Raw genomic sequence first — 15,422 nt, 5'->3', positions numbered from 1 at the left:
CCAGACAATGATTCAACTTGTGTGTTGCGTGTAATAATCTACAATAATGGTACAAAGTAATATGCAAAATCTAATATATAGTATACCTGATCTCTTTTCATTAAAATTTTGATCCTTTCAAAGTAAATGCATTCAGAATACTCAGCCTTCCTCTTTCTTTCATAAATTTGCCTTGCCTTTTCCCCCACAGCTTCTACGGTTATTTTCTTTTCACTCTTTTTCAATAAAATAGTATTGAGAGCTCTTGGTTTCCTCTTCTCAGGTTCAAGTGGAATCATTGAAACTCTGTCATCTCCTTTAGTGGTATAAGCCAATGAAATTGATGAAGTACCAAAATCAATAGCAGCAATATTTCCATCAGTAGCACGATATGAAGCTTCAGTACGAGAAATCTTATGAATTCCATCATATGTAACTTCAGTGGATGTACCAGAAGACTTGCTTTGGCTACTACCCATTTTAAAAAATAGACAATCGAATGTCAACTTGTTGTAGCAGTCACAGCATAAAATTCTTAGAAATGTTTATCTAGACCTTAGACTATGAATATAATTAATAGCTATATACACGGTAATCTGTAATATATAACATAATATAGTTTATTATTATGATCATAATCAAAGGTTGTTCATGCATATAAAAGTATTATATCAGTTTACATATTAAGTATACAAAAATCACCGCCATTCATGAATTGCCCATGTCCAAGAGACTGGACACAAGATTATAACAACTAAAATTGAATGAAGAAGTGTGAATTATGTACGTGGTTTGTATTATAATCATTTTAGTTTTTGACAAAGGTTTAGGTAAAATGAAACATGGGAAATTAAAAGAATGCACATGCACACTGAATTGATCTCACTTATTACCAGTGACAGTTGTCACAGGTAACAGGGCCTCACTTAGAAACACTGCAATGGTAGTTACATGACCTATATAAAATACCAAATCGTCAAAATCAGGCCAAAGTTCCTGTACACGGTCTTTGGCCAAATTTTGTCAGAAACAAAAAAGGAAAAAATTCTACTTTTATAACTTTTCTAACGCATATACATGTACTTATGTTGTTTAAAAGTTTGAGCTGATTCTGGTCTCATTTGAATTTTTCACAAATTTTTAATGCTGCTCAAAAATATATGGCCAAACTATTATAGTACTGGACTATACTAACATAAGTGACATTTAATGGAAACAGTATTAACATCAGGAACTGTGACAGATATGTACATATAAGGCCTGATTTTACCACAAGGAACAATGTAGCAAACATACATGGAGCAAAGGAACCAGTGATGAGAGGAAAAGGTAACAAGGTAAATAGAGTAACAAGGGAAACAGTGGTAATAACAAGGAAAACAAGGGTGATGAGGGTAATCTCTGTTATCCTAATTATTCTGTTTCCCTTGTTACGGTACCCTTAATTCTTGCCACTGGTCCCTTTGCTCCATGTATGTTTGTTACTGCTAATTCCCTTGTTCTTTTTGGTATAAATCTGGCCTTACATGTATCTGTCACTGCATGTACTGTTTGCATTTTTTAATGTTTCACTGAGATACTCATTCAAGAAAGTTTGGGGCAAGTGAAATGTCACTTTTACTGTATGTCATCATTACTTGCAGAATACAGAAATCAACAGTATTCATTATTATTATGCGGTAATTTATAAAACTGAAAACTATTATTAATGTATTCCTATTGTGGATTTGAATAAGTCAACAGTGCCATTGTAGATTATAAAGTCAATTTCTATTACTTTCTTTTCCCAAAGCTTCTCTAGTTAGATCATCAGTTAGTATGGCTTCAGAAAGTCCTTCTTGCCCTTTGCCTTATCGTTTTCAGTTCATACACTCAAAAGGAGCTTTGCTTGTGCTCTTCTGGGACTTCATGATTGCAATCAGTATGAACATGATAAGAAACTTTATGGCATACTCTTCAGATTTTGGACTACTTGTAGGTATAGTAGATATTGGAATTGCTTTTATTCTCATTTTGGCTGGATTCTTGGGAGATTTTTTAGTAAGCAGATATAAATTTGTTCTTGTTGGTTCATGCATTTCATTTATCATCATGATTCCTGTCATAATAATGGCTACATTACTGCCTTCATCACACTTATTGCTAGCTTTAAAATGTCTCATACCTATTGTGATGATTACTAATGCGATTGTTCGTGTTAATCTCTTACCTTTTAATATTGACCAACTCATTGGATCATCAAGTGATGAATTAACTGCTGTGATACTGTGGCATAACACTGGACCAATTATTGCAATTATATCTTCATCAGCAATAACTGCAGAAGTCAATAGTGAATTGACAGTATCCATCATTTCTTTAGCCATTGGTGTTTTCTGTATTGCAACAGTACTAATTAGTCACAGTCTCTTTAAAAAATATCTTGAGGTTACTCCAGTAAACACAGTTAATCCACTCAAAATAATAATACAAGTATTGTGTTATGCCAGGAAGCACAAATATCCAGAGAATCGTAGTGCTCTAACCTACTGGGAGGAAGAGGCTCCTTCAAGATTGGAACTAGGTAAGAATAAGTATGGTGGACCATTTACAGAGGAAGAGGTTGAAGATGTCAAAACTACTCTGAGACTGTTACCACTGTTAATAATTTGTGCTGCATCATCATCATTGTATGGAGATAACACTCAAGGAATATATTCAAATAACTATGGATGTGGTGGATCATTAAAAAGCTACATGTCATTTGTAGGAACATATATTCTAATTGTTCTACTTCATCAATTTCTCATATACCCTTGCTTTTATAACTATGTTCCTAGTATGCTTAAAAGAATAGGAATAGGAATGTTGTTGATGGTTGTTATCAATGCTACTTTAATGGTACTTGCATTAATTGGCAATTATAATAGTGCACCAATGTTTCATTGTTTGACTGTCTATAAAGTAGAGTCTAATATTGAACCACAAAAATGGGATATCATTGATGGTATTGCCTTGGCCTTGGTGTGGTATTCTTTTAATGTTGTTTTGGTTGAGTTTTTACAAGCGCAGTGTCCAAAATCAATAAGAGGAACAATAGTTGGCCTTTGGCTTTGTTTCAGAGACTTGAGACATTATGTTAACTTTGCTTTATTTCTACCTTTCCTCATATTCATGGATCCAAAATTTTCATTAGGTCGTGGTTTCTACTTTTGTCTCACTGAAGCAATGATTTGTCTCATTCTGCTTCTAATATATGTCATCTTAGCAAAGCAATACAAACTTAGGGTGAGAAATTTTGAAATTAACATTCATCAAATTGCTGAGGATCATACTATCCGTAATATTGAACAAGATGAAGAATACTGGAATAATAGAGAAATATCAGCTGAAATGTCTCACTGATACATTATGTATTACAAACACTATATGCATTGCAAGAACTTAATGTTTCTTAAATTATTAGAGTAGATTTGTGGAGTGCTAACAAAGAAGATCAATCTGACCATTGATCTGACTAGACGATTATATTGTATGCATAGATATTCTAGAGCTGTTTTATATGTTAATGTGAAGTTATGTGTAAATGTATGTTACTGATTAGCCTTTTTAGTTTTGTTATTTAAGGTAGAGTGAGTGGTTGAAAGGGAGTCTTTTCTTTAAAGAGAATTTTCACTGTAATAAGTGTAATAAGAGAAATCTAGTTTGGGCTCGTTACAAGATTGAATATTTTATTATTGCTATGAAACCAACAGTTAGTGATTTCATACTGTGCATTTCACTTTTTATGTACAAAGAAATTTTTACAATGCGTTGTTGCTGATTTGAATTGTACTTGTAGGAATCAACTACAACTACATTTTAACTGCTGGGCTTGCTGTAACTTTGAAAGAACCCCATGCACATCTCAACTGGAGGAAGATGGCAGATTTTTGGTGAACAGGCAAGCTGAACATTTTCCTCTTTTCAAAGAAAATAATAAATGCATTTTGAAAACTCAATATAACAAAATTATCAAAAGCAATTAAGTACGTAGGAATTACTGTGATCAAATCAAATCAAGGGTTATTCTAGAAAAATGTTATACATTTTGTAAAAATTGCAAGTTTCAGTTCAATCAATATAATAATTTTTTGCCTTAGTAAAATGCTATTAGATTTGTTGTCCTAGCTAAAAACAATAGACTGACAATGTTTATTATTCCGAAATAATTACAACAATGCAACAGAAATTTATTAACTTTAATTAGTACAATCAAACTAACCTTGATTTCTCAATTGCATGTAGGATTAATAACATATTAGATTTACTGCTGGGTGCAGGAAGTACAACATCTTACACTCAACTTCAGAAACACTAATAATCAGAAACACTAACAGTTAATTTTAACTGTCATTCATCTCATGTCACATCAAACATATCAAACAATAAATGTATCAGGATCAGTTTAAATTTCTGTTAAATTACCTATAAAAATTTTTGGTGATAAAGCATGCTAAAATAATTATATTGAAATTTAATTGTCAAACCAACCATAGATAATACGTAAAGATTTGAAGATAACAGATGCTTATAATTATTAAATAATATCCATTGAAATTAACTGCTGAACACAATAGGGAAGGTCTGAAGGAGAGATAGAACTATAAATGTTTATATAAATAAAATCAACACCACTCAATGCCAGTGTACCAGTGTACTAAATGAATTTTAAATCCCGCGCCAAGCCACACCTCCAATTTGGTAGGCGCGATCAAATGTTTCGTGCGCGCGCGCGAGAACTTTGATGGCATCATAATTTGGAATCCTTTTCTTCCCCTTTTCTTCACTTCAACATGACAGGCTTGGAGGAAAACGTGATTAGTGTAATGAAAGGTCAGAAACACTCAACGGGATGTCAATCAGTCATTCACTTTAGATCTAATTTCACTGAGAAGAAGAGGCTTTAATAATGATGATGGCCTGGCAATTTTTAAGTAAAATATTAATAAAATTATATATAATTGCATAATTAGAAACTGATCCAATCACAAAATTGATTTTTGAGCTTTCCATTTTCTGCCAATAGTTTTGAAACTCTCAAAGTTTGTTTTGCCTGATAAAAGCCCTTAATTATGTGCATGTCTCTTGTACTAATTATTTGCATGGGGTTTTAGAGGGAGGGGAAGCATTTGCCTACTCGGCTTCACTACTTGTGTCCCTTAAAATTAATTTATGTACCGCTACATTAGCTCCATACCCAGTTTACCTGCAAATATTTAATTGCTTTTTTAAATTTTGATCAGAAATTTGAAATGAGTTTAAACATTTATAATACCGCAACTATATTGTATGATCGTAAATTTTCAGTTAAATAAAAAATTGAGCAGTTTTTAGGTGGGGGAAAAGGATTTGATTTAGGTGTATAAAAATTTAACTATACAATGTATGCCCATTTCCAAATCTTAACCAGATTTTCTGCTTTACCTATAGCTTTGTTGGAGTGAGAAAATTTGAGGCAATCAAAATCCATTCTCAGAAGTGGCTATTGGAGTTTGGCAGTGGTTTAAGAAATTTAAAATAATTAGAGGTGTCTAATGTAGAGGTAAGTGTTCATAATGACTTACTTAAAGGCTGGTTTACAATATAATGTTATTCCAGTATACCGTGACAGTCAATTTTTAATTAAAAGTATGGGCAATTCGACCTTTTGATGCATGCTTTCTACTAGAATAAAGCCAAATCCTAATTTAGCATCAGCATAACGTCAGGATTATCACGTAATATTGTGAACCAGCCTTAATACTCATAATGAATCATGTCACCTTTGTATTTGAATAAAGTAAAGGATTGGGTCTGATTGTTATTGTCTTTAGTAGAATGCCAATTTAATGATAAAATTTTAGTGCACTTTAAGTGATGCAATGACTCATACATGTATGTGCTTTTTGTAGTTTAGCAATACATGGCTTATTTGATCTTAATGTATATACATTGGCAAAATCATTACATCTTATCCTTTTCAACCTACTTTTTGCTGTTTACAGTGTACATGTGCATGTCACAACTTAACAAGATGAATCTTTGTTTAAATATTAAGTAACAGTCACACAAGCCATGTACCTTTTTGTTCTACTGTGCATGCTCAATAAAATCAATATAGCTACCTTGGCACAAGTATACCTTTGACCAAGTCCAAGGTTGAGGGTGTTACTGGTTGGATAGCTGCCCGAGATCAGTGGTAACGAGTAACACCCTCAATCTTGGCCTTGGGTCTGCTATCTGCCATAGAGCATTGCCACCCATGCTGTACACATTACATTAAGTTACAATCTAGCTTTAGACAGCTAGTGGAAGTGATTTTATATACAGGTTACAATGGGTGCATTTGATATTATACTGACAGATTGACTCAGTTAGTGGAAGCATCGTTTTAACTATGGGTGCCAATACACTCCCCTAATGACATTAATGAGATTCATCATGACACAACTTTATTTATCATCAATGAGTAATTTAAGGAGATCTATATTCATTACTCTGCATGTTACCATTGGTTACATAACTGAAAAGGTCAAGGGAGTGACTGGTAGCAATGGCTCAGCTCAGTAAAAAAGAGCTTTTCCTTGTAAAAGAATTGCCCGAGCATCTAGATATAGAATGTCCAGTTTGTCTTAATATCCTAACAGATCCTCATCTGGTGAGCTGCTGTGGAAATCATTTCTGTGGGCCTTGTATTGAGAGAGTAAGAGCTAGCAATAGATCCTGTCCTATGTGTAAAGAGAAGGAATATCAAGCAATGGCTGACAAGAAGTGTTCACGTATTATCAATGGATTGGAGGTCTACTGCAGTAATAAGGAGAAAGGATGTCAATGGAAAGGAGAATTGAAGAATATGTCTACTCATCTTAATAAAGAGATGAGAGAAGGAGAATGTCAATATGAAGGAGTAAAGTGTCGATATGAGAAATGCCAAGAGAGCAAACAACGTAGATATCTTAAGTATCATGAAGATGAAGAATGCCTTCAGTGTCCATTTCAATGCCAATACTGCAGCAGTAAAGGCACTTTCCTCTCTATTACAAAGGATCATTATGAGGAGTACAGGCAGTATCCTGTTACTTGTCTCAATAAATGTGATGTGCCACAAGCTAGTCCCACTGCTCATGTAGAGCCAGTTGATTGTGTGTTTAGTGAGGCTGGTTGTAATGATAATCCATCATGTAAAAGTGTACATGTACACACTGCTGATACTAAACACAGGACACTATTAGCTGGAGCTTGTGGACAATCAAATAAAGAAAATGAGAAAATAAAAGAAGAATTAAAAGAGAATAGTGACAAAATAAAAGAAATGAAAAAAGATATAGAACCATTAAAGGAAGAAGATGCACATTTTAATAATGATTGTGTTCGTTCTACTTCAGCTGATGATTCATATCTATTATTACCAGTTGTTCTTACATTAAGAAGTGGGACAGTTCATTTTTATACAAGTGCATGTGGCCAGCACATGTCAGCTAGAGTGATGGAGGGGTGTTTCCTTGTACTCTCTGAACTGGGCTCAGTAACAGAATACTTATTATTACTTGCATTTCATAAAGGAAATTTTGATGAACTCAAACCAAAACTTCCTACAATATTTGCAGCCTTTAGAGATAAAGATACTCCATTAATAGTAGGCACTGAAGCTACTTATGAACAATTACCTCATGATATTCTTAATAGCATTGAGTGGAGAAGTTTGGGTGATGATGATACTGTACCACAAGGAGTAATGAAAATAAAATTAGGAAGATATTCTGTTTATGGTAGCGATACAGTTAAAATTTATACTCAGTAATGATAATGGATATAATTGTAATAATTATTGTCAATGATAATTAACAATTGTCTCTTACCATGTGACAGCTACTGTTAAAATTTATTTTGGTGTTTCTTGAAAATTTCCAAAATAATTAATGCTTCACCAATAAACCCAGCTAAGCAATAACATTGACTTAGCAATGCTTGCTTAAGTGCACTTAATTTATTTGTAATAATGTACTCTCCTTCTTTCCTTCCCTCTAGCTTTATTATCTTTGCTTTCATGCAGTTTGTTCTGATTTTTGGATCTTCTACTGCATGGTACACAACAAACTAATATTTGACTTTTAGTATACATATTTAATGGTTTATTAAAAAGGACCAGTTACCAACCACACTCTATAGCTTTGATTGTAGCTAAATTGATGTCCCAGAAACTAGCACAGAACACGTGTTGGATGACTAATGTTACTTTAGATAGGGTATGATGCTACTTAAAAATTTTGTGCTGTAGAAATGAACATCATTTATTTAGCAGAACTATGCACATAAATGCTACATCCTAATGTAAACTTGTTAGAATAACTCAGCCCAGCCTGGGGGGTGTGCCAATAATATGGATTCTATTCAACACTCGATTCAACAAGAAAGAAGGAGCTTGTTATCCTCTTCCTCACTTGTCAATCATGCAAGTTGTAACTTTTCTAAGTGTTTCAGTAACTACAGGAAGGAATTGAGAACTCGCTCATTGAACATGCCGTCTATTCTGCTCCTAATTTTTGCTCTATCAATTGCAGTTTGTCATTCAATATTTGACAGTATCTTCAAGCATCTATCTGGAACCCAGAATGATAAATATGATCCATCATCATACTCGAAAAAAATTTCTGACATTGGAATTGTGATTGGAATTGTAATTGGAAATGCATTTTATCTTTTTGTCCCTTTCTGTGGCTGGCTATCAGACACTAAGATTGGTCGTAGTAATGCTATTTATCTCAGTCTATGGCTTGGCTGGATAGGCACTCTACTGTGGGCTATAGGATGCTGCTTTCAATACTATTCTTGTGATACTGCTCCAATAGCAAGATATGCTTTTTTTATAACAGCCTTTGTTTTCATGTTTGCTTCAATGGCATTCATGTTTACTAATATAATAGCATATGGCATAGATCAGTTAATGAATGAGTCTAGTATCAAGATAAGAGCATTCATTCATTGGTCATGGCTATTTCTTTATAGTGGAAATGCATTGTCCGTAATATCAAACAAGCTTATCACTGCAGTTGTTGCTTTTTTCCTTTTCTCTATTTCTCTTTGTCTTCATTTTTTTCTCAAGGATCATTTTGAGCACATACCCATTCCTGATTCTTATAGAATTGTATTTAAAGTGTTGAAGTTTTTTATTCAAAATAATAGAAGACAGCAGCGTAGTGCATTCACATACTGGGGAGAGGAGCCCAGTAGAATGGATCTTGCTAAGGAGAGGTATGGTGGTTCATTTACTCATGAAGAGGTGGAAAATGTTAAGACTTTTCTACGTATTATAGCTGTTTTAGTCACTGTTTTTCCCATTTGTATCTCTAATACTCCCTATTTGTTCAACTCGTCAAATTTTGTTGCTCAGTTTAAGAATGGTACTGATGATTTACATGGGCACGTTCAAGATTCTATTTGGCTCCTTGGCAACTTCTCTCCTTTAATTATTTTAGTACCATTGTTTGAACTGGTTGTTTTGCCGCTCTTTCCTAAATTAGAATACTTTCTAACTAATCCACTGAAAGGAATAGGTATAGCCAATATTCTCTTCATTATATCAATTCTAAGTACATTCTTTATTGATTTGGTTGGAAGATCTTTTAAGAATTCTGACATGCCTTGCTTTTTTACATGGAAACCAGAATCAGTTCACGAAACAATTCAGATATCCTATTGGATACTTCTCATACCTTCAGTAGTAGCAGGCACATCATTAGCTCTACTCTGGATATGTGTTCTTGAGTTCATTTGTAGTCAAACTCCTTTTGGTATGCATGGAATGATCATTGGACTGTTTTGGTTCCTGCATGGAGTGTATGCTGACATTGGTATGGCCATTACATATTATGCTATACCCCCAATCTCATTTATGTCCTGTACTTCTTGGTTCTCATTCATATTTGGTGTCATTGCTGTGTTTGGGTTAGTAGTGTATGTGTTAGTAGCTCGATGGTATGTTAAGAGGATCAGAGATACTGATCTTGGCCTTCGTGCTGCTGTAGAGGAGCAATGGGAGAAGAGACTAATACAAAAGAACACTTTTAAAGAGAATGAAACTGATGATGAAGATTTCTCCATTTGAAATGAAACTATTGTATGTTTAGTATTGCCTTACTCTTTAATTTTACTTTACTGTATAACCTCTTGTTTATATATGTATGTACACATATCATAAAAATTTGTCAAGCCGAACAAAATAATTGTAATTATTTCTGACAGCCTAGTATTGACACATTAACTGTGGCCTGCAGGGTCTATAGTGACTGTTTAAAACTCCTCCAAGCATGTTGTGATAATGATGTAAGGAATGATGATTAAGTTATGTCACACACACGTGTCTATACAAACTGATATCACATGACTTGCTAAAGTTAGTAATGGCTACAGTAAATGATTCAATTGATGATTCATCCTCAGTCCAAGGAGCCTCCTTCTCAATGACCCACAAAGTATCTGGAAATAAAGACAAAATCTTCAAATCTTTTGACAAGTACCGTAAGGAGTTAAGAGCTCGTTCATTGACGATACCATTAATTCTGCTACTCGTGTATATTTCATCAATACCAGTTTGCAATCATATCTTACTTAATATAGCAAATGACATATCCATTCCTCTGAACAGCTCATGCTATGTGAATCACCATGATGGTCCACTAGCTTTTGGTATAGGGACTATAATACTGAATGCTATTGGTTTCTTCATTCCTTTCTGTGGCTGGTTATCAGACACTAAGATTGGTCGTGGTAATGCTATTTATCTCAGTCTATGGCTTGGCTGGATAGGCACTCTACTAAGGTCCATTGGATGCTGTTTGCAATACAATTCCTGTGGCACTGCTGCTCTCATAGGAAGATACGCCTTTTCCAGCATAGCTATTATCTTTCTCTTTGTCTCACTGGCACTCATGGCTACCAATATAATAGCATATGGTATGGATCAGATGATGACTGTGCCTAGTGTTAAAATACGAACATTCATTCACTGGACTGTATGGGATTATTATTTTTGTGACAATGCAATTGCCTATACTGATTCTCTTCCAAGTGCAGACTACCAGACAGGTGCTCTCAGTATTGCAGTGACAGGATTTTCCCTGTTGTCTGTTTCTCTTTGTCTTCATTTTTTCCTCAGTCATCATTTTGAGCACATACCCATTCCTAATCCTTATAGAATTGTATTTAAAGTGTTGAAGTTTTTTCTTCAAAATAATGGAAGACAGCAGCGTAGTGCATTCACATACTGGGGAGAGGAGCCCAGTAGAATGGATCTTGCTAAGGAGAGGTATGGTGGTTCATTTACTCATGAAGAGGTAGAAAATGTGAAGACTTTTTTACGTATTGTAGCTGTTTTGTTTGCGTTATTTCCTTTCTTTATCATTTCAAATCCTTTTATGTATGGAATATCAAGACTTGTACCTCAGTATAAGAATGGTGATGTTGGCCTACAAAGATATGCCATTCGTGTGGTTGGTTATGGTATTCTACTGGCTCTAATTCCACTATTTGAGCTGATTATTTTGCCTCTCTTCCCCAAACTGGAGTACTTTCTTATTAATCCACTGAGAGGACTTGGCGTGGCTTATATTTTTGTCATATTCTCAATTCTAAGTTTATTCTTCATTGATTTGATTGGCAGAGTTACTAGTAAGCCAATTGACATACCTTGCTTCACTGTATGGGAAACAAGTGACTCAGCAGTTCAGATATCCTATTGGATACTACTCATCCCATCACTACTAACTGGTACATCATTAGTTCTACTCTGGATATGCTTTTTTGAGTTCCTGTGTAGTCAAGCTCCTTTTGGTATGCATGGAATGATCATTGGATTATTCTGGTTTTTACGTAACATCTTTTTTGACATTGGCTCGGGTATAACTTTATCATTTCGATTCTTCACGTTCAGCTCAACATCAGTTATATCCTGTACTTCTTGGTTTACTATTGTGTTTGGTCTCATTGCTGTGGTTGGGTTAGTAGTGTATGTGTTAGTAGCTCGATGGTATGTTAAGAGGGTCAGAGATACTGATCTTGGACTACGCACTGCAATAGAGGACAATTTTGAGCAGAGACTGGCTAGGGAAAATTCTTTTATAATGAAAAACACAAATACAATTAAACCAATTAATTGTGAGTGATGAGGGTATTGTTTTATAGTTTATTAATCTCATTTTTATTTATGTTATCATCGAAAAGATAATCTTTATGTTGCAGCTATGAACATTGCTTGAAATTTGCTAGCCAATCAGCTAGCTGATAGAGTAAATATTTCTGACCATTTTTGGCTAGTCTATATAAACTGTGTACTATTTGTAAGGGTTGCTGACTGACAAAAGATGGATTCATTCTCCTTGAATGATGAATCTTCCTCTTCTGAAATCTGTGATTCAGAAGACAGGATAGATCGTAAGTCTGTTAGTAGCTACAGGAAGGAGTTGAAGTCTCGTTCTTTGAATATGCCATCAATCCTGCTGCTCATTTATAATCTACCGGTAGCATTTTGTTTTGTACTCGTGTCAAATATTGGATATGATTTTACTTCTTATTTTGATGATTCACCATGTACACATGTCCCTGATGATGATGACCAAATTTACTTCAGTATAGGTGATCTTATAACAAGGGGTTTATTTTTCCTTATTCCTTTCTGTGGCTGGTTATCAGACACTAAGATTGGTCGTGGTAATGCTATTTATCTCAGTCTATGGCTTGGTTGGATAGGCACTCTACTACAATCCATTGGATGCTGTTTGCAGTACAATTCCTGTGGCACCATCACTTATATGATAGGAAGATTTGTATTTCCTGGTCTAGCTCTTGCCCTTTTATATGTCTCATTAGCATTTCTGTTAACTACTCTAATAGCCTATGGTATAGATCAGATGATAAATGACTCTAGTGTCAAGATAAGAGCTTTCATTCACTGGCTGTTTTGGGAGTATTTTTTTCTTGACAATGTAGCTATTTTTCTTTTAAATACAGAGCAAAAAGAGAGTGGTGCATTAACAATTCCAGTTGTGGCTTTTGCTCTCTTTTCTTTTTCTCTTTGTCTTCATTTTCTCCTCAAGCATCATTTTGAGCACATACCCATTCCTAATCCTTACAGAATTGTATTTAAAGTGATAAAGTTTTCTCTTCAAAATAATGGAAGACAGCAGCGTAGTGCATTCACATACTGGGGAGAGGAGCCCAGTAGAATGGATCTTGCTAAGGAGAGGTATGGTGGTTCATTTACTCATGAAGAAGTGGAAAATGTAAAGACATTTTTTCGCATTTTAGCTATTATGTTAGCAACAATGCCTTTCTTTATTGTGGCTGAACTTTTAGTCAAGGATTTTTCTCGCATTATAGTGTTATATGATAATGGCCATGAAGGTTTGCAAGAAAATGAAGATGCTGTTATTCGGTTTATAAGTTACGGTATTCCATTAGTTTTGATCCCGCTTTTTGAACTGGTTATAATACCTCTCATTCCAAAAATAGAGTATTTTTTAATAAATCCCTTAAAAGGCTTTGGTCTGTCTAATATTTTGGTCATATTTTCTCTTTTAACGTTTTTCATCATAAACGTAAGTGCTCAAAAATCTTTTGATGCCCCTTGCATCAAATGGGAGCCAGGCGATCCAGCTATTGAGGTTTCATATTGGATACTTCTCATACCTTCCGTATTAGCCGGTATGTCAGATGTTTTATCTCACATATGTGTATTTGAGTTCCTGTGTAGTCAAGCTCCTTTTGGTATGCATGGAATGATAATTGGATTGTTCTTATTCCTTATTGGTATTTCTTTTGATATCGGCTTAACAATATTTCTTGCATTTCAATATATCTTTCTTTTAACATCTTGTACTTTATGGTTCGCCATCATATTTTGTGTCATTGCTTTGTTTGGGTTGGTAGTGTATGTGTTAGTGGCTCGATGGTATGTTAAGAGGGTCAGAGATATTGATCTTGGACTACGCACTGTAATAGAGGAACATTGGGAACAAAAAGTTAATCGAAAAAGTTCTTCCGTTAATTACAATGATGATAGTAGTAATTATATTATTTCTAGTATTGATGTGTAATAACTATTTGATTTTATTATTATAGTAATAATTTAAATGTATATACTTCAGAGAGAAGATACAATTCATTAAGTGAGTATGGTCAATTAGTCTAACTTCATATATTACATTTTTGCTGATAGTCTGCTTGCATCTGATTGAGCTTATCATTTCTAAACTGGAGTACTTTTTATAATTAATTAGTCGTAGTTATTTTTAATTCTAAGTTTATTCCTTATTGATTTGATTGGCAGAGTTACTAGTAAGCCTATTGACATACCTTGCTTCAGTGTATGGGAAATGAGTGACTCAGCAGTTCAGATATCCTATTGGATACTACTCATCCCATCACTACTAGCTGGTACATCATTAGTTCTACTCTGGATATGCTTTTTTGAGTTCCTGTGTAGTCTGGCAAGAGAAAGTTCTTTTATAATGAAAAATTATTTATAAGGACATTATTAAATCTGCAGCACAAAAAAATAATGTCATGTATAGTTATTAACAATGCTTGAAATGTGCCAGCTCATCAGCTGATATAGTGAATATTTTGGCCATTGATGGTTAGCTGTCACTTGTCTATAAAAACTGTCTATTTGTAAGGATTGCTGACATAAAAATGGACTCAATGGATTCACTCTCCTTGAGTGCTGTGCCTTCCTCATCACATGAATTTCAATGTTATATGGAGGAGAACACGTACTGTAAGTGTGTTAGTAAGGTCAGGAAAGAGTTAAAGTCTTGTTCTTTGAGTTTACCACCAATCCTGCTGCTCATTTATAATCTACCGACAGCATTTTGTTTTTTACTTATGTCAGATATTGGGAATGGCTTCACTTCTTTTGACAGCCAATGTGCACTTGAATCTTATAATGATTACTCCAGTATAAATACAAAAGGCCTATATTTCCTTATTCCTTTCTGTGGTTGGTTATCAGACACTAAGATTGGTCGTGGTAATGCTATTTATCTCAGTCTATGGCTTGGTTGGATAGGGACTCTACTACAATCCATTGGATGCTGTTTGCAATACAATTCTTGTGGTACCATCACATATACAATAGGAAGATATGTATTTCCTGGTCTAGCTCTTGCCCTGTTATGTCTCATTAGCATTTCTGTTAACTGCCCTATTAGCATATGCTATAGATCAGATGATAAATGACTCTAGTGTCAAGATAAGAGCTTTCATTCACTGGCTGTTTTGGGAGTGACAATTAATAGCTAATTTTCTTTCAAGTATAGATCAGAAACAGAGTGGTGCATTAACCATTCCAGTTGTGGCTTTTGCTCTCTTTTCTTTTTCTCTTTGTCTTCATTTTTTCCTCAAGTATCATTTTGAGCACATACCCATTCCTAATCCTTATAGAATTG

General features: G+C 34.4%; 5 protein-coding genes across 5 annotated transcripts; all 5 read left to right on the top strand.

Moving 5' to 3' along the window:
• Positions 1-1,797: 1,797 nt before the first annotated feature.
• Positions 1,798-3,363, top strand: LOC105313060 (solute carrier family 15 member 4-like). The gene is made up of 2 exons (XM_011406183.1): positions 1,798-2,451; positions 2,515-3,363. Exons 1-2 carry the CDS (start codon positions 1,798-1,800, stop codon positions 3,361-3,363), a joined length of 1,503 nt encoding a protein of 500 aa, XP_011404485.1.
• A 3,147-nt stretch (positions 3,364-6,510) lies between these two features.
• LOC109582757 (TNF receptor-associated factor 5-like) lies at positions 6,511-7,860 on the top strand. Its single transcript, XM_019997671.1, has 2 exons — positions 6,511-7,615; positions 7,666-7,860. The coding sequence occupies exons 1-2, from the start codon at positions 6,533-6,535 to the stop codon at positions 7,669-7,671; spliced, it is 1,089 nt and encodes a 362-aa protein (XP_019853230.1). The 5' UTR covers positions 6,511-6,532; the 3' UTR covers positions 7,672-7,860.
• Positions 7,861-8,497: 637 nt separating this feature from the next.
• LOC105313059 (solute carrier family 15 member 4-like) lies at positions 8,498-10,084 on the top strand. The gene has a single exon (XM_011406182.1). It carries the CDS (start codon positions 8,498-8,500, stop codon positions 10,082-10,084), a length of 1,587 nt encoding a protein of 528 aa, XP_011404484.1.
• A 295-nt stretch (positions 10,085-10,379) lies between these two features.
• LOC105313058 (solute carrier family 15 member 4-like) lies at positions 10,380-12,140 on the top strand. Its single transcript, XM_011406181.1, has one exon. It carries the CDS (start codon positions 10,380-10,382, stop codon positions 12,138-12,140), a length of 1,761 nt encoding a protein of 586 aa, XP_011404483.1.
• Positions 12,141-12,338: 198 nt separating this feature from the next.
• On the top strand, positions 12,339-14,069 carry LOC105313057 (solute carrier family 15 member 4-like). The gene has a single exon (XM_011406180.1). The coding sequence runs from the start codon at positions 12,339-12,341 to the stop codon at positions 14,067-14,069; it is 1,731 nt and encodes a 576-aa protein (XP_011404482.1).
• Positions 14,070-15,422: the final 1,353 nt, after the last annotated feature.

The sequence above is a fragment of the Amphimedon queenslandica genome, unplaced genomic scaffold (assembly GCF_000090795.2).
Source record: "Amphimedon queenslandica unplaced genomic scaffold, v1.1 AMPQUscaffold_13358, whole genome shotgun sequence".
In the NCBI taxonomy this organism is placed as follows: Eukaryota; Metazoa; Porifera; class Demospongiae; order Haplosclerida; family Niphatidae; genus Amphimedon; species Amphimedon queenslandica.
Note: the sequence above shows the minus strand (reverse complement) of the source record. Positions and strands in the feature narration are given on the sequence as shown.

Excerpts from the sequence above, each read along its gene's own strand:
- LOC105313060 (XM_011406183.1), top strand. The coding sequence starts at position 1,798 with ATGGCTTCAGAAAGTCCTTCTTGCCCTTTGCCTTATCGTTTTCAGTTC. Across the intron at positions 2,452-2,514 it reads CACTCAAAATAATAATACAA|GAAGAGGCTCCTTCAAGATT; the intron begins GTATTGTGTTAT and ends ACCTACTGGGAG.
- LOC109582757 (XM_019997671.1), top strand. The coding sequence starts at position 6,533 with ATGGCTCAGCTCAGTAAAAAAGAGCTTTTCCTTGTAAAAGAATTGCCC.
- LOC105313059 (XM_011406182.1), top strand. The coding sequence starts at position 8,498 with ATGCCGTCTATTCTGCTCCTAATTTTTGCTCTATCAATTGCAGTTTGT.
- LOC105313058 (XM_011406181.1), top strand. The coding sequence starts at position 10,380 with ATGGCTACAGTAAATGATTCAATTGATGATTCATCCTCAGTCCAAGGA.
- LOC105313057 (XM_011406180.1), top strand. The coding sequence starts at position 12,339 with ATGGATTCATTCTCCTTGAATGATGAATCTTCCTCTTCTGAAATCTGT.